Source organism: Quercus robur, chromosome 4, assembly GCF_932294415.1.
Source record: "Quercus robur chromosome 4, dhQueRobu3.1, whole genome shotgun sequence".
Taxonomy (NCBI): Eukaryota; Viridiplantae; Streptophyta; class Magnoliopsida; order Fagales; family Fagaceae; genus Quercus; species Quercus robur.
In genome coordinates, this window is record NC_065537.1 from 84,766,052 (window position 1) to 84,784,965 (window position 18,914).

The window sequence follows — 18,914 nt, forward strand, 5'->3', positions numbered from 1 at the left end:
CACAAGCTAAATTTAACACAACAACAAGAAAATCATTATATGAAATGGTTTAGTTTATGCTCCCTGAGTTTAGTAATTTTTAAAAGAGAGAGAGAGAGAGACTGACAACTGGAGGTTGGAGGAGCTGAGAATGGAGAGCTTCTTGCAAGTTTCGATCTCCTAGCCATGGATGCGGAGACCGCGGCAGCCGTCGGGCAAGGGTTCAGCACCGGCGGCTTTGAGTTCCTTCCCTTCCACTTCTACTATCCGTAGAAAAAATAGCTTCAAAAAAAAAAGGAATCATCTTGACTGGAATATTTCTGTAATCACAATAACAATGATTAATATATGCTTGATCTCTATAAAGTATATTAGGTGTTATAAAACAGGTCAGTGGAAGATTTCTTTTTCTTTTTTTCTTTTTTTATAGCTCAAATCAACCAACAATATCAGTCAACAAAGTGAGAAAAATTAGTTTGTTCATTGTTTTAGTAATATATATTAACATCTTCCTTTCTAAATATCTAGCTACATTTCTAAATAAAACCAAGATGCTTGAAAATTATATTTTACTATGAGGCATGATCCCTATAGTGATTTGACTTAGATAAAAACTGTGATAAATGGCAAATGTATAGACATAACAAAAGACTGGAAGCTTATAAATATAAAAAAAGGAATTAAAGCAACAAAATACCTGTAGAATGAGCTGATTCCTATGGCATGCTTATCCGGTTCAATTCTCCTAGTAATATTACCTTGTGCCTATTTTGACTCTGTTTACACAATGGGTAACGAAGCACATCAAGTACATCACCACATCAACCCGGTTGAAAATTAAAAGATGAAATTTATTGAAATGTAAGAAATTAGATAAAGGGAAAAGGAAAAGAAAAGAAAGGAGATAGTACCAGTGAGTGAGTTGTTGAGTTGTTGAACAGTAACAGCACCCAAAAGCTTTAATTAAGTCCCAATTCTGACGAGCAGGTTTCTTTGCTTCTTCCTTTGGTTCTTATTCATCTGAAATTTAATCACCAAGAAATACAGACTTTGAGAGAGAACAATGGAGAAGAAGAATTGGGCTTTTGGATTTTTTTTTTTTTTTTTAATTGAAGGTGGGAGTAAATTGGTAGACTTTTATATACCTGGCTCTTCTAAATACAAATTGGGAATGTGAGAAATTTTATGCCAATCTTCCCCGATTTGCTTCTTGCATCTTTTCAGTAAGATGGGACAAAATGCAATGTCTAGTGTTTGCAAAGAGGTAAGGGCACCGATTCCTTCTGGCAATGATTCCAAATTAGGGCAACCCAAAATTACAAGTGATTGAAGAGATATAAGTTTGCAGATCCACTCCGGTATAGCTATCAAACTACGACAGAACTTAATTTCGAGATTTTGTAGAGAGCTGACATATTGAAGTCCCATTGGGAGAGAGACCAACTTCGGAAGATCAAAGAATCCCAAAGAGAGAAGGTTCCTAAGTCCTTGCCATTCCATCTCATCCCAATCATTGGATAAATCAACCACCTCAGAGTTCCAAACATTCAGATTTTGAAGTGCCGTAAGATATCGCATGCCTTGAGGAAGAGGACATTTGTCTAGATACAGAGTACGGAGAGAAATGAGATTTGGTAGGCACTCCTCTGGCAAAGCTTCTTCCGTGTTCTCTATATTCATGTAACTTAATTTGGAGAGAGGGGCAACAATTGTAGAAGAAGAAGAAGAAGCAATTGATGGTAGATTCCCTGAAGAAGTCTTGTTGTTTATCATCATCCTCTCTAATGACTGCTTCAAGCTACAATTCATTAGGTCCAAACTTTCGAGATATGGAAACAAAGGAAAGGAAGTCAGCTGAGGGCAACCCCTAATATCTAAATCAGAAAGACGAGGAAATGAAGGAAGAGAATCCCTCCTTCCCCGCCACCATCCCTTTAAATTAGGGCAATCCCTAATCTCGAGTTTCTCCAAAGATGGGTAGAATAAAGAATCACTGTTATCTCTCTCTGAATCTGATATGTGCTCTAAACAATCCAATCTGTTCAATTTGATAATTTTGAGAGAAGGCAATTGGTCCAACGGTGGAAGATTTTGGCATTTTTCACAATAATATAATTCAAATTGGACAAGATTTGTGAGCGTCACAAGCCAATGTGGAAATGTCACTCCCCCGTACTCATTTAAACTTAATGCTTTGAGATTTATATGTGGTTGCAAGGCTTCCACTGCTGACATGTCACAAACAACATCCGTCTCATCAATGTATGCCCAGTATAAGTTCAACCTATCAAGACGTTGCTTCTCTTTTAAATTTGCATCCTCATACTCTAATGCAGTATCTTTTACTTGATTGAGACCTATAATTGAGAGATTTTCTCTTAGCTCATTTAACTTGTTAAGTTCCTTCAATCCACCGTAACTCCTAGGAGGTACTGCATCAATTTTACCCTTACTCATCCTAAATATTGACAATGTTTGTAGATTAGTCAATTGGCCCAGTCCATTTGGCATATGAGTCAACCTCCAACACCCATCAATCTCAAGAAACTTGAGGTTGACTAACTTGTTAATATCTCTTGGCAATTCTATAAGGTTTCTACAATCAGAGAGTTTAAGTGTTTGCAAATTGTACAACTTGACAATAGAATTAGGAAGCATCTCAATGTCTATATTCTTAGAAAGATCAAGATATCTAAGATGCTTCAACTTTTTGATAAAACTTGGAATTGTTTTAACCCCCGTGTCATGCAAATCCAACAAGCGTATGAACTTAAAATTTGCCACAATTGCACTATAATTTAAGTTATCATCCTTTGGTGGATATGGCAAAAGAAATGTTCTCATCCTTCTTGCTCTATATAATGAGATCGGAATCTCTGATGATGAGTACAACATATCCCCAAATGACACATGACGAGTTTTCTTATCAATGTCTTCTTCTTTTGGATAAATGGTAGTGCTCTCTGATCCCATTACTTGTATTGCTATATCATGCATGAGATCATGTATTTTGAATTTTGAAATATTGCCAAGTTCATCTTTTTCAACTTCTTGAAAGAATGATCTCCAAAGCAAATCCATAAAATACTCATGACCAACATCTTTTGGACATTGCTTTTTGTCATGCAACGTGATGAACCCTTGCGCCATCCACATATTAATCAAACTTGATTTGTCAATCTTGTAATCCTTTGGAAATAGACTACAATATGCAAAACATTGCTTCAAATGTGATGCGAGATGGTCGTAACTCAACTTTAATGTTAGTAAAATATCACTTTCATTGTGACGAATTTTTGAAAGTTCATTAATTTTGAATGATAACCACTCCATTTCGGTTTTTTTAAAATACAACAAACCTCCTATTGTTCTTATTGCAAGCGGAACTCCTGCACACTTGTTTAAAATTTCCTTCCCAATTTCAACAAAGCTTGCATTCTTCAGTTCTTCCCCCTCTTCAAACGCCATCTTCTTAAATAAAGACCAAGCTTGTTGTTCATCTAAACCCTTTAACACATATGGTTGAATAGGTTGTGAAATCTTTGCCACGATTTCACTACGTGTAGTCACTAAGATTCTACTGCCTCTTGAACCGCCCATTAAAATTTTTTTCAATTCACTCCATTTTTCGCGATCTTCGTTCCACACATCATCCAACACAAGCAAGTATCTCTTTCCATTAATTCCTTTTTCAAGATCACTGACTAATGTGTTCATTTGAAGGTCTTTTGGTTTCTCATTTTTTATACATTCCCAGATTTTCTCAGCAATTATCTTTACATTGAAATTTTCAGAGACACACACCCACAATTTTAGCTCAAAATGGTTTTTGATTTTTTCATCATTGAAGACAAGTTGAGCAACTGTCGTCTTTCCTAGTCCTCCAATACCAACAATCGGAAGGACAGAAACATTCTCCTTAACATTGGGATTCAACAGAGATTCAACAATGGCCTTCTTATCATCCTCCCTCCCAATAACATCTTCAGCACGTACAAGAGAATGAGTCTCTCTTGCCTTATACCTGCCTTGTTCCTCCTCAGAACGCTCATCTAAATGGAACTTCCTATCAGCTGCAATCGCATCAAACCTCCCCCTCATGGCCTTAACCTTATGACCCATTCTAAGGCCATATGCAAGCTGATTAGATTTGGAAAAGAAGATGCGTACCTCTTTGGCCTTCTTGTCCCGGGTCATCGCTTCCCGTCGCAAGGCCTCAGTGGAGATTTCATCCAGCAAGTCATCCGCATCAAACATGGCTTCCTTCAGCCTTTGCAGCCACAGTTTGATTTCATTGTTGTGTTTCTTCGCCTCTGCGTCCAAAAGCACAGCACTGATTGTGGAAACTGTCTCCTTGAGTTTTTTGATCTCGTCTTTGACACCCCAGATGAGCGCAATCTCTTGGACTGCTCCGTCGCCCGCTTTCCTGATGATTCCACTAGCAACGCTGAACAGAGTTCCTTCCGCCATTTCTTAATTAGTGAGAATTGAATGAATGCTGCTCTTTGTGAGAACTGTGATCTGTGACAAGGGATGGAATAGCAGATTGAACAACAGATAAAAGACTCTCCTACTTTTTGAGTGCTTGTATGATAGTAAAACACGTAGTGTGGGTTACGACGATGTGAACAAAACATGCATCTTTCCCAAACTTGCATCAACCATTTAAAACCCAATGGCCCTCAGCACCACCGAAAGAAAACCGTGTGGACCACACGTGTTTCCATTTCACTCTTCGCCTTTATTAAAGCAACCTTTGTCAATTGTCATATACACATGCACTACTACTCAATAATCAAAAGCAGACAAAACAATATTATCTTACAAAACAATACTACCCATCAAAAAAAAAAAAAGCAGACAAAACACCAATATTATCTTGCAAAATATCTATAATATTTATCTACGTTATTATTTAAAGAACTTTCTTTATCTAAATTTTTCAATTTTGATACCTAAAATATCTTTAAATTTATCAGTTTGTTAAGCTTAAATAGTAGAGTTAGATATATAAAATTACTAATTTAAAATACCTAAATTTTAGATAAATTTGAAAAAATATTACCTATAAAATAGGAACACTCCTACTCACCCACTAATTCTAACCCACGTTTCTAATATTTTATTCTAAAAAAAACCCTCACGTTCAATAAAAAAAAAACAACAACAACAACTAATGAAATACCCTTAATTTAATATAAACTTATCTTTATCTCTAAATCATAAGAAATAGTTTAAAATCTTAAATTGATATAAAAATTAAAAACAAAAAACCTAATGAAAAAAGCCACGTTGTATCAAAAAAATTATCTACTACGTTCATTTTTTTAAAAAAAAAAAAAAAAAAAAAACTATCCTACGTTTTATAGAAAAAAACTACCCCGATCACCCTTTTTATTTTTTTTTCAAATTCAAAGTTTAAAAACAATTCAAGTTTTAGATAAAATATGCTAAAATTTCAAATAAAACTACTACTCCCCCACAATCACAAGATTACAAAAAAAATTTAATTGTTCAAAATTCTTTCTTATTCCTTAACTAACCACCAATATTGCCAACAAAAAAAAAAAGTATACAATTGGATAAGATAAACTATGATGAACTATGGCTTTAAAAAAAATCCTCCTACAAATTCTCACAAACACAACTTCAAACTTCCACTTATTATCATTAAGCAGTTATAATGTTCTCCCTCTGATGATGCTGAAAATACCACCAGTAAGCCGCACAGTCCTCGCGCACTACAAACGGCACCTGCACAATGAAAAGAAAGGACCTAGCAGAGAGTACCGGTGTGGTACCGGCCAAACACCCTCCGAAGGTCAAGTCAGAATTATTCTCACTGCTCTAGAGTGCTAGAGAGGGTCAATTATGCGTATCTTGGTTTGTGAGGGAGCATGGTTTTTATAGTAGTAGGGCTTGCCCCCTTTTCCTTGGAGTAGAAGTCTTTTCCTTATAGAAGTCTCCTTGGGCGTATTTTGCGAGATCCTTTCCATATAGGAGTCCTTCTTAGGTTTCATGAAATGTGGAGAGCAAGTCATTTACTTATACACGCAAACGTGGTTATCAAGCATTCACTGACGGACGCCGTCAGTCTATGTTGTGCCTTCAGGTTAAGTACCGTCAGCTTCAGGATGGCCTTCAGCTTTATGGTACCGTCTGTATGTGGAGTTCCTTCACTCCATATTGCCGTCAGCTCTTTAGAAATGCTGACGGCAGAAGATGTACCGTCACCCTTGTCTTATTTTATCCTTATCAATTGCCCCCTACTCCATACCTCCGTCAGTCTTTATACTGACGGGTTATGGAGTTTATTTTCCAAAGAGGCAGGGATATTGTTCGCATGGGTCTCTGTGTATTTAATGCTTTAGACAGGTGGCTCGTTTTTATTGGCTCTGCTTCCGACGAGGCGTCGCTTCGTCTTCCGCGCCCTTTTTTTCCATATATAAACAGCACCTCCCTCTCATTTTCCTCTATTTCAACCTTGCTGATCTTTTGGCGAGAAAGACTGTCGCCCATTTTTCGCTAGCTTTACTTCCGACAGCTTATCCGTCGCTGTCTTTAGAGTCATCCAGAAGGCCATCATACCACTAAGTTTTCATCTCCTCTCTCTTCTTTCTTTTCTTTTTTTTTTTTTTTTTTTTTTTCCTCATTAGTGAGGACGTCAGTCTAGGTACTTAGATTGAATTCATCACTTGTAGGTAGTCAGATTTCAAGTGACGCGTCTTGTGAGGAGTCGTCAGTCCGCGAAGGAGCGGGCTACGACGAGGCCTTTGGTTCTGGAAATGAGTCAGACTTTTCACTTCCGTCAAAGAGAGAGACGTCGGCCCAATCTCCTGACGGCGATGAGAGTTTCGCTGAGGGAGATAAGGATGAGGAAAGAGGGGATGGAAACAACGGGGGTGAAATGGAAGTTGACGGAGATGATAGTGACGGAGATGAGGGATCCAGTGAAGGAACCTCGGAGGGTCCCAAAGATAACCGTCCCTTCATTCTCCCTGAGGATTGGGCCGTTAACAAATTTTTGCCTAGGATGAGTGGTAAGGTTTTTAGGGAGTTGCGTATTCATTACCAAATCCCAGACCACATCTCGATCCGTCTCCCTAGAGAGAATGAGAGGTGTTACTCTGGGAGGACCGCTGACATTGGCATGTATGATGCCATGTTTGCTGCGGGCCTAAGGTTGCCATTGACGGCTCTACACCGTCAACTTGCTGACTTCCTGGGCATATCCATCACCCAAATTGCCCCAAACGCTTGGAGGACTTTCATAGGAGCTGAAATCCTGTGGGGCAGTTATAGTGGAGGACACCGTCAGCTTACGCTAGGCGAATTTTTTTATTGTTATAGGCCCCACCACATTGCCTCGTCTAAAGGGACATATCACTTCAACGCCAAGGAAAAAGGTTTAAGGCTTGTGTCAGACATGCCAGATTCCAATAAGAACTGGAAGAGTAGGTATTTTTTCGTTGAAGGGACGGATTGGGTTTGCCGTCAGGAGGAGTGGGCGACGATGCCTCGCAGCTATTTTGACAATACCTGGGCCTTTGTTAAGGACTCAGGTTGATCCCGTCAACTACGTTCCTTCTGTTTTTGAAGTGACGCTACTAACACTTGCTTTTGTCTTTTTAGCCTATACCCGTCCGCACATTACCGACAAACAAGAGGAGTTCATCCAACGGATTCTGGAAATCCCTTTGGAAGACCGTAAGTGTAGGGATTTGATCACCCTCGACACCCTTCACTTATACTATGGGGGTCCAGAGCCGTCAGCGGCAGCTCGAAGGTTGGAAGAGTTTGCATGTCGACGTGAGTAGATTTTTATTTACCCCGTCAGTTTTATTCCTCCGTCCTTTGCTCTAACAGTCTTTTTTGTATTGTAGAGATGGAATCCACGAAACAAAGGATAAGGGCTACCGCAGCTCATCAGAAGGAAGAGAGGAAGGCTAAGGAGGTAGGGGGGAGGCCTCGTCGACCCCCAAGGCCGTCACTAAGGTGACGAAGAGGAAGCCCGACGGGAGTGACAGCCGTCCCTCAAAAAAGGCTGCCGTCACTCCTGGAGACGAACCACTGAAGGAAAAATCCCCTCCGAAGCCTAGCCATGGCGCGGGCAAGGGGGTGATGACTTCTACTGGTCCCGTCAGCGAGGGTCCCTGCCGCCTCCTGACCCATAAGGACTATGCCGTCGGGGAGGTTGAGTCCCTAATAAAACCGACAGACATAGAGCCTTGTGACCAGGTGGGGACAGAGGATTTAGGGGCGTCGGCCCTCTTCGATCTCACCAGGGTATGTTTATTACAGTTTTGGTTGAACAAGCTTTATTTTGCTTTGGTATACTTTTGTCTGACGGATATGTTCTCTTCTTAGGCCTTGATGCGCGTCAAGGCCCTTCAAGACCGTTGTGCTGCGAATGAGGGAGTCGTCACCCGAGTTCGTAAACACAACACGAACCTGTTGAATCAGCAAGCTCAGTACAAGGAAGTCGTCCATACCCTCAACCAGGAGCTGAAGGAAGTTAGGGAGAAGCTGACGGAGGTCAGCCGCCAAAATGACAAGCTCCAGGAAGAGGTGGCGGATCTGGGCGAAAAGTTGCAGACGGCGGGGGCTAACGCGATCAGAGACTTTAAAGCGTCGCAGTCTTTCATTGACTCATGTGCCGGGTATTATGGCACTGGGTTCGATAATTGCCTTCAGTAGGTCGCGTCGGCCTTCCCAGAGTTGGACTTGTCTGGGATTACCATGGATGATGGAGATGACGGCTCTCCTCTGCCTAATCCTACTCCGGAGCATGACGACAGTGTAGTCCTAGCTCAGCCTGCTGCCAACCCTTCTTCTGATTCTCCAGCCGTGATTGTGGATATTGAAGACCAGCAAGCTGACGGCAACCCTGCTGACGTTCCTGTTGCTTAGTTTTTATTTTGCATTTTAGCCGTGTATTTATTTTGTAAACAATCGTTGTATTTTTAAATATTTGGCAAACAATTGTTTAAGTGCCCTTTTGGTTTTCTTGGGGCTTTTGTTTATATACAGTTGTGTATGTGTTTATTTCCGTTGCTTTTATATCTCTTTATTGATTATAGCCCTAGACGAAATTTTGGTAAAAATTCCCGTCTGTTTGGGAACCCGTCAGTTATTTGAACTGTTGGAAGACTCCGTCAGCATGACTATCGTGCATAGTCTTCTTACCTTATTGGTTTTACGGGTTTCCTGTTGGATTTTCGGCCTTGTTTATTATTTCCTAAGGTCCGTCGGCTTGGTGACCGTCCAGTTTTCTATTCCGTCTGCTGGAGCCCGTCGGTTTACAGCTTCGTCAGTTGGTTGCACCGTTTTATGGTCGTCAACTTCCAAATTTTTAGCCACCTTACGGGCTTAGTGTAAGTCCGTGGGCTCCGTACCGGCCCAATCTGTTTGGTGGGACCGTCAGTTTTTTTTAGTTTTGAACTTTCACCTTTATAGGCCCGTGGGTTTTTGAATCTTGTCTGTATGGTGATTACCTCACCCCTTAAGACCGTTAGCTTTTTAGCTTTGGCCTTGATGACTGTCATCTTTGTAGGTCCTTTGGTTTGAGGACCTTGTCCATATGATGATAGCTTCATCTATGGGACCGTCAGCTTTTTGGCCTTAGCTTTACTGACCTTCTTTATGGGTCCGTTGGTTTTAGGACCCCGTCCTCATGATGATAGCTTCACCCATGGGACCGTCGGCTTTCTAGTCCGTGTGTTATGGACTTGGTCATTTTGGTTGTTCACTTTTGCGAACTTAGTTGCCCACTTTGTGGGCTCTAAGCCGTAGGTTTCTGAAATAGATACATCAGCAGTTTTGAATAAGCTCATCTTATTGCCATGCATTTGTAAATAAAAGTAATTCTAAAACCAAATCCTGTCCTTTGGGCTTAAAAAAAAAGAAGTATTGTTGCAAAAAACTAAAGTAAATGATAACTCTGAGGAGTAAGACTAAAGTTTGCTGGAATGTAAATAAAAAAGGGGTTGATCTTCATGCTGCCGCTCCTACTGGTAATACTTTCGTAGGTGCTCGATGTTCCATGGGTGTTGCAGTTTCTTTCCTTCCAACGTCTCTAGATGGTATGTGCCTTTCCTCTGCCACGACGTAACTCTGTAAGGTCCTTCCCAATTGGGGCCGAGTTTCCCTTGGGTAGGGTCCCTAGCGGCGCCCATGACCTTTCTAAGAACAAGGTCTCCAACTTGGAAGTCTCTGTGTCGGACCCGAGAGTTGTAGTGTTTGGTCATGCGGTCCTGGTACCTAGCGAGCCTTTGTTCTGCTGCTGCTCTGATCTCGTCTACTAGGTCGAGCTGTAATCGCATAGCCTCGTCGTTTTTGTTCTCATCATGGTTGTGCACCCTGAAGCTTGTGAGCCCAACTTCTGCCGGGATGACCGCTTCGCCTCCGTACGTCAGTCAGAATGGTGTCTCTCCTGTGGGTGTCCTTGCCGTCGTCCTGTATGCCCATAATATGCTCGGCAATTCTTCGGGCCATATACCCTTTGCCCCCTTGAGCCGAGTCTTGATAATCTTGAGCAAGGATCGGTTCGTTACTTCGACCTGGCCATTAGCTTGAGGGTGGGCGGGGGAGGAGTAGTGGTTCTTTATTCCTAGCTGTGAGCAGAAATCCCAAAAGGGGTCGTTGTCGAATTGCCTTCCGTTGTCCGAGACAAAGACTCTAGGAATGCCAAACCTGCATATGATGCATCTCCAGACAAAGCTTCGCACGTTCTTTTCTGTAATTGTGGCCAAAGCTTCTGCTTCCACCCATTTTGTGAAATAGTCAATGCCTACCACTAGGAACTTCAGCTGTCGTACTGCTGCAGGGAATGGTCCCATAATGTCTAACCCCCATTGTGCAAATGGCCATGGGGCTGTCATCGGGGTCAGCTCTTCGGTTGGTTGTCTAATGATATTGCTGAACCTTTGGCATTGTCACAGGTCCTGACGTAGGCTTCGACGTCCTTCTGCATGGTGGGCCAATAGTACCCTGCTCGTATGAGCTTGTGTACCAATGATCTGGACCCTGAGTGGTTTCCGCAGATCCCTTCATGTACCTCTCTCATGACGTAGTCTGCCTCTTCCGTACCCAAACATCTCAAATATGGTCGGGAGAAGCCTCTTTTGTACATGACGTCTTTTATCAGGACGAACCTCGCCGCCCGGACCTTAAGTTTCCTTGCGGCCTCCTTCTCGTTTGGTAAGACCCCGTCTTTCAAGTATGAAATTATCGGCGTGGTCCAGCTGTTTTCGGAGCATATTTCCTGCACGTTGTTGGGGTCTATTAGCGGAGAAAGCTAAACGAAAGAGAGTACATTACCCGGGATGACCATTTGTTCTGCTGAAGTGGCCTTTGCGAGGCGGTCGGCTCGCTCGTTTTCTCCTCTAGGAATTTGGACGACTTTAGCTTCTAGGTCATCCACTCTCACCCTTACTTCCTCAAGGTATTTCCTCATCCTTTCGCCCTTGCACTCATAGTCTCCATTTATTTGGTTAGTGACGACCTGAGAGTCGCAGTAGATGACTACCCTCGCGGCTCCTGCTGCTTTGGCAAGGTCGAGCCCTGCTATCAACGCTTCATACTCTGATTCATTGTTGGTAGTGGGGAAGTCGAGACGGACCATACATTCAACGGTGTCTCCTTCGGGCGATAGTAGCACAATGCCGGCCCCTCCAGCTTGTTTGCTGGATGACCCGTCCATATATATGCTCCAATGAGGGGACTCTTCTGCCCCCTTGTCTTCGTCGTGAATGAATTCAGCTATGAAGTCTCCGACGACCTGTCCCTTGATGGCGGTCCGTGGGCGGTACTGAATATCAAACTCGCTCAGTTCTATGGCCCATAACGCCAATCGACCCGCAGCCTCAGGATTGCTCATTGCCCGTCGTAAGGGCTTGTCGGTCAGGACGTTCACCGTATGGGCTTGAAAGTACGGTTTGAGCTTGCAGGCTGCCGTAACTAATGCAAAGGCGAGTTTCTTCATGGGCGGATATCTTTCTTCAGCACCGCGAAGCGCTCGGCTTGTGTAGTACACGAGTTTTTGTACTTTTTCTTCTTCTCTGACTAAGGCAGCACTCACAGCTGCAGGGGAGATGGCTAGATAGAGAAAAAGCTCCTCTCCTGGCTGCGACGGGCTCAGCAGCGGTGGGAAGGAGAGGTAAGCCTTCAATTCTTCGAATGCTTGCTGGCATTCGGCAGTCCACTCAAAGGATTTCTTTAGCGTTCAGAAGAAGGGTAAACACTTGTCCGTTGCCCTTGATACGAACCTATTTAGTGCCGCTATTTTTCCGTTGAGGCTTTGCACCTCCTTCACATTTCTTGGTGGTGTCATCTCCATGATGGCCCGGATCTTATCCGGGTTTGCCACGATTCCCCTTTGGGACACCATGAATCCTAAAAACTTTCCTGCCGTAACTCCAAAGGCACATTTTCCTGGATTGAGCTTCATGTTGAAGGAGCGAAGTGTGTCGAACGTTTCTTTGAGATCTGCCAGATGATCTTCCTCCCTCCGGCTCTTTACTAGCATGTCGTCCACGTAAACCTGGACATTCCTCCCAATCTGTTGTGCGAACATTTTGTTCATGAGTCTTTGGTACGTTGCGCCTGCGTTCTTCAGGCCAAAGGGCATCACTTTGTAACAGAAGAGGCCTTGACTGGTGACAAACGACGTCTTTTCCTGATCAGCTTCGTACATTCTGATTTGGTTGTACCCTAAGAAAGCGTCCATGAAGCTCAGCAACTGGTGTCGGGCCGTTGAGTCTACAAGTACATCGACCCTGGGGAGGGGGTAGCTATCTTTGGTGCAGGCCTTATTAAGGTCAATGAAGTCCACACACATCCGCCATTTCCTGCTCGCTTTTTTGACCATTACCACGTTTGCTAGCCAGTCGGGATAGTACACTTCCCTGATGAAGTTTGCTTCCTGTAGCTTTCGGACTTCTTCTGCTATGGCTCGATCTCGTTCGGGGGTGAACACTCTCTTCTTTTGTCGGATAGGTGGAAAGGCGGGCGATACGTTCAATCGGTGCACCATGACTGAAGGATCTATTCCTGGCATATCTTCATGACCCCAGGCGAATACATCTTGATTGCCTCTGAGGAAGGTTATGAGTTCCTGACGGATAGCGAGGTGAGTGAGCGTTCCAATTTTGGTCGTTCGGCCAGGATCGGAACTGTCAAGGGGTATCTCTTCTAACTTTTCTACTGGCTCCATTACCTTCCGGTGCTCTTCTATGCTTAAAGCCTGAACCTGATTTTCCATTTCCATCATGGCCACGTAGCATTCGCGCGCGGCCATCTGACTTCCGCGTAGCTCCCCTACTCCGTAGTCAGTTGGGAACTTAATCATCAGGTAGTAGGTGGAAGTTACCGCCTTCCACGAATTGAGCGTGGGTCGTCTGATGATAGCGTTGTAGGCAGACGAGCAATCGACCACCAAAAATGTCACGTCCTTGATTATCTGCTGAGGGTAATCACCTACTATTACGGATAATGTGACCGCACCCAGGGGGAATACCCGGCTTCCTCCAAAGCCAACGAGCGGGTAGGAGTGGCAAAATCTGACACGACCCGTGAACCCGACACGATTAACCCGTTTATAAACAGGTTATGGGTCGAGGCTAAATGGGTTCAGGTCATATTCGAGTCGACACGGCTGACCCGTTTAATAAACGGGTCGTGTTCGTGTTCAACATGTGAACCCGTCTAACCTGTTTGACCCGTTTAGATAATAAAGGTATTAAATTTTGTTATTATTGCTTAATTTTTTGTTGTAATTATATGTTTATTACTAAATTTATGGCTGTAATTATATTTTAATTTTAGATATATAGAAATTGATAATAGATTATTTAGGTCATATATGACCTATTAATCAAACAAGTTATTAAACAGGTTATTTGTATTAACTTTTATATGACTTATTAATTAAACAGGTTAAACGTGTCGGGTTGGGTCAACCTGTTTAATAAACGGGTCGGGTTAGGGTTGAGGATTCTTGACATGTTTACTAAACAGGTTGGGTTCGGGTCAACCCATATAGCAGAGTACTTATGGCTCGACACGACACGAACCCGACTTGCGAACACGAATTGACACCCCTACGAGCGGGGCATTTATCGGAATCAACTGCTCCCTGTCGATCCTCATCTGCTGGAACGCTGGGTAGTATAAAATATTTGCTGAACTGCCGTTGTCGACCAGCACTCGGTGCATGTTGTAGTCTTCCACTCGCAAGCTGACGACTAGCGCATCGTCATGTGGATGGTGAAGGCGTCGTGCGTCTTCTTCTGAGAACCCGATTATGGGGCTTTCTCTTCGTGCTATCTTCGGCACGACTCCCGTCAACTGAACATTTTGTACCATCCGAAGGTAGGTCTTGCGGGGCCTTCTTGGATGACCCGGCGACAGTCGTTCCTCCTACGATCATCCTTATGTCCCCTATCGAGAGCCTCGGTCACTCTTTATCCCGTCGAGGGTGTTGGTCTTGTGCGGGAGGATCTGCCTTCTCCTTGCTCTTTATCTGATAAGGGCCTCAATCTGCTGCTTGAGGTCATAGCAATCAGCCGTATCGTGACCATGGTCGCGGTGGAAACGTCAATACTTATTCCTGGAACGTTTGTTGGTATCACTCTTTAGCTTTCCCGGGAATGTCAGAGTCTCCTCGTCCTTGATCTGCATAAGGACTTGATCTATCGGGGCTGTCAACGGGGTGAAACTCGTGAATCTTCCTCCTAGGCGCTTAGGGCACCTCTCGTCCCTTCGGTCTCCTGTTCTTGTCTTCTTTCGGCCTTGGTCCTGCCGAGTGTCTTCTTGCCTTTCTCTTTTCCTGGGCCTCTCTTCTCGAGCTAACAACGTGTCTTCAGCGTTCATATACTTTGTGGCAGGATAAAGTACTTCTGACATGGTTTTTGGGTCGTTTTTGTATAGGGAGAACAAAAACTTACCCTTCTTCAAGCCATTAGTGAATGCCGCAACAAGTATCTTATCGTCAGCTTCGTCGATCGCGCCTCCTTGTTGAATCGGGATATGTAGGCTCTTAGAGTTTCATCCTCTCGCTGCTTCATGCTCATCAAGCAAGCCGTAGACTTCTTGTACCGATGGCCTCCGATAAAGTATGCGGTAAACTGAGCACTGAGCTCTTTGAAGGTGCTGATGGAGTTTAGTGTCAGTCGGTTGAACCAAATTCTCACTGCGCCCTTCAGCGTCGTAGGGAAGGCCCTACACATGATGGCGTATGCTACTCCTTGAAGGTGCATTAGGGTCTTGAAGGTCTCCAGGTGGTCCAGTGGGTCCTTGACCCCGTCATAACTGTTTATCTGCAGCATGCGGAACTTACTCGGCAGGGGGTAGGAGTTGACGGTGGCGGTGAACGGCGAGTCAGTTCGGTTGACAAGGTCATCAAGATCGCTTGATACTCGCCCCTTGAGAGCGTTCATCATAACCTCCATTTGTTCCTTCATGGCCTGCATCTCCGCGATAATAAGTGGCGGAGTGGTTTCTGCGAGGGAGGGGAGGCTTATGTTCTGTCGCTCTGGTTTGCTCGGGGCGTTGCTGGCCTGGGGTCCCTCCTGGTTTCTTCTGTCGGCGCTGGTTCCTTCTTGATCTGCTCCTTGGTTATCTGGTGCAGCGTTCTTTTGGCGCAATTGCTCTTCTAGGTCACGGTTTTGTCGGGTGAGGCGTTCCATGGCCGCGGCGAGGGTCTTGACTTGCTTCTCGAGGGCGGTCGTGGGTGGTTCTTCTTCTTGAATGTCGTTAGTGGTTGCCATTGAGCGGGTGAGCACCATGCGACTTTTGTCCGGGAAGCGGTAATATGACTTTATACTACGCGGTTCCCACAGACGGCGCCAACTGATGATGCTAAAAATACCACCAGTAAGCCGCACAGTCCTCGCGCACTACAAACGGCACCTACACAATGAAAAGAAAGGACCTAGCAGAGAGTACCGGTGTGGTACCGGCCAAACACCCTCCGAATGTCAAGTCAGAATTATTCTCACTGCTCTAGAGTGCTAGAGAGGGTCAATTATGCGTACCTTGGTTTGTGAGGGAGCATGGTTTTTATAGTAGTAGGGCTTGCCCCCTTTTCCTTGGAGTAGAAGTCTTTTCCTTATAGGAGTCTCCTTGGGCGTATTTTGCGGGATCCTTTCCATATAGGAGTCCTTCTTAGGTTTCATGAAACGTGGAGAACAAGTCATTTACTTATACACGCAAACGTGGTTATCAAGCATTCACTGACGGACGCCGTCAGTCTATGTTGTGCCTTCAGGTTAAGTACCGTCAGCTTCAGGATGGCCTTCAGCTTTATGGTACCGTCAGCTTCAGGATGGCCTTTAGTTTTATGGTACCGTCTGTATGTGGAGTTCCTTCACTCCATATCGCCGTCAGCTCTTTAGAAATGCTGACGGCAGAAGATGTACCGTCACCCTTGTCTTATTTTATCCTCATCACCTTCCATCCCTATCCTCCATAGCAACATCTATTTTTGTATGTAGCCTCTGTAATGAACATTGATTTATGTTTTCAAGATAAAAGTTTGCAATCAACAGGTAGGGGACATGAAGTCCGTGCTACAAATGATATGCCACATTTTGAAGTCCCTTCATGTTGACAACTCGGCTGCTAAAATTCATTATGGAGTTTACATTCCTAACAGAGCAACATAATCTCTAAAGGTAATTATTTCATGTTGTCTGGATCTAAATATATGTTAGAATGTATTGTGGGAGTTGGATTTGGAAAGTGCCTTCCTAAGTTTAGTAAGACCAAAGTCACATGTTTAATTTTTTAGTGTATTCTATGTAAAAGATAAAAAAAAAATATTAAAATTTACCCAAAAAATAAAAGAGCCTTTAAATACACGCATTAGCGCGTGCTTAGAGGTTAGTATTGTTAACTCTAGTGCGTCACATGAGTTTGCATGTAGTATTAGTACATGTGTGTATATATATTATTGTAAGGACACGATTTGGAAACGACCCAAAACGATATTGGGCTCGCACGTAAAAAGGCCCAAACAATATCATTTGTAGAGCGTGGGTTTGAAAGGCTAGGCCTTGGTCACCGGACGGTGGGTTTTTCGTGGTGTTCATGCATGGTTAAGTCGTTTTCGCCCTAGGAGTCTTTCCCCTGGAGGCGGGCTGGGAGGCTCTGGATTCTGGCCATTTTTCCCTGCCCCCTTTTGGCACCCTAACTTTTACATTATATAGTCCTTCTTGGTTGATCTTAGCCCTCCACTTGTTGGTCAGGCAAGTGCGTTACTTTTGTACCCGTCCCATCAGCTGTTCCCCCTTACTTTCTGTTAGTTGCGATAATCGAAGTCACACCGTCCAAGCGTCTTTTCTCATTAACATGACCAGGACGCTGGCAGGTACATTTAATGCGGAGGGGACGTATTTTCCTTGATCCAATTTTGCACTGTACCTCCACGTGGGCCCCATTCCACCCACATCCCCTTCAGGGGGCTGTTCGGAGATAGCCTTCATCGAGACGCTATTCTTCCCATTGAAATCCTGGAGTGCCGAGGATAGGGTCGTCCTCAGCTGTTCCCCTTGACACCTCGGCCTGTGATCATTCGTCCTCGGCACACGACCTCCTCGGCACGGGCCCTGAGCCCCCTGGCCCCACAATTATATTTTGAGAATTCTTTTTATATTATGGGTGTAACGAATGCTTAGATGCAATTGTTAACAAACCATTATAAAAAAGTTTTGATACTACTTTTATGGGAAAAAAAATACTATCAAAACATAAATTATTTATTTTCTTTTTCCATAAAATATTTCTTAAAATTGTTCATTAACGACTGCCCACAAATACCCTTAGGGCATTCGTTAACATTTCCCTTATATTATTACCACATGTCAAAGCCAACTTTTTTTCAACACTAGTATTATGCCCGTGCGATGCATGGCTTAATAAAAAAAAGTATATATAAATTTAAAAAAAAATATTTTTTGATAATATAGTCAAATCTAATAACAAATGAAATAGTAAAAAAAAATTTAAAAATTAAGTTACATGGAAAATGTATATTTTGTAAGTTTTTTTTTTTTTTTTTTTTTTTTTTTTTTTTTTTTTTTTTTTGCAAAAGAAGATATTATAATATAATTTGAAAAATTATGGCAAGTTTTAAATTTCTAAAAGCTCTTAGTAGTAAAATTGCAATTTAATTATATATATATATATATAAGTATCTAAACCTTCTAGGGTAACAAAATCAAAATAGTTTCAAAAATAGATAAATAAAAGTACATAAAGAGAAAACAAAAATTGTATTGCAATTTAAATGTAAAAGTTTACATATAAATTACCTGTGTCTAGCCATTTTTATATTGGCATTTGTGTCTAGCCATTTTAATATTGCCATAATTGAGGAAATAACCTGCACAATCAATTAAGAACATCAAATCAAAAAATAAATCAATAATTAAAATGAATTTTATTATGTAAAATATTTTAAAAAATCATAGAATTTAAGTAATTATTGAACTACGTTAATAGAAAAATAGAAACGCAAAAAATAAAAAAAAATAAAAAGAAGATAGCTATTCTCATTGAAAAAGTCAAGTCCTTCATTCTGCAATTCTTCACTTAATTTTGGTTTTTTATTGATTGATTTTAGCATTCTTAAATAGTAAAGTAGAGTAGACTCAATAGAGTTTTAGTTCAACTCAATTTCTCTTGGATTCAAACTTAATTTGTGGAGGTGTGAAACGTTAACTCAATCATATATTGAGTTGCTTTTTTTTTTTTATGTGCAATAATTTTTTTTTATTGATTGATTTTAGCATTCTTAAATAGTTTTAGTTCAACTCAATTTCTATTGGATTCAAACTTAATTTGTGGAAGTGTTAAAAATAATCATGTTTCTTTAATCCAAAAAATTTGTAGCTAATAGGTGTAGTAATATAATTTAAATGAAAAAAAAAAAAAGA

The 18,914-nt window shown here is 42.4% G+C and overlaps 3 protein-coding genes across 4 annotated transcripts in view; 1 reads left to right on the forward strand and 2 right to left on the reverse strand.

The window, feature by feature from the left end:
* Positions 1 to 728, reverse strand: part of LOC126724105 (putative disease resistance protein RGA4) — a 57,672-nt gene extending 56,944 nt beyond the window's left edge. Inside the window, exons 1-2 of one of the 2 annotated variants that reach the window (XR_007654616.1) lie at positions 677 to 728; positions 107 to 239 (exon numbers count right to left, since the gene is read on the reverse strand). The gene's annotated coding sequence lies outside the window, so the exon portion shown is untranslated. Of the gene's footprint in view, positions 1 to 106; positions 243 to 676 lie in introns of both variants that reach the window. The other variant, XR_007654617.1, reaches the window with a different exon arrangement.
* LOC126724106 (uncharacterized) overlaps positions 1 to 18,914 on the forward strand; it is a 64,317-nt gene that overhangs the window by 25,821 nt on the left and 19,582 nt on the right. The window lies entirely within an intron of this gene.
* On the reverse strand, positions 1,117 to 4,552 carry LOC126722812 (putative disease resistance protein RGA3). Its single transcript, XM_050425953.1, has one exon. The coding sequence runs from the start codon at positions 4,447 to 4,449 to the stop codon at positions 1,117 to 1,119; it is 3,333 nt and encodes a 1,110-aa protein (XP_050281910.1). The 5' UTR covers positions 4,450 to 4,552.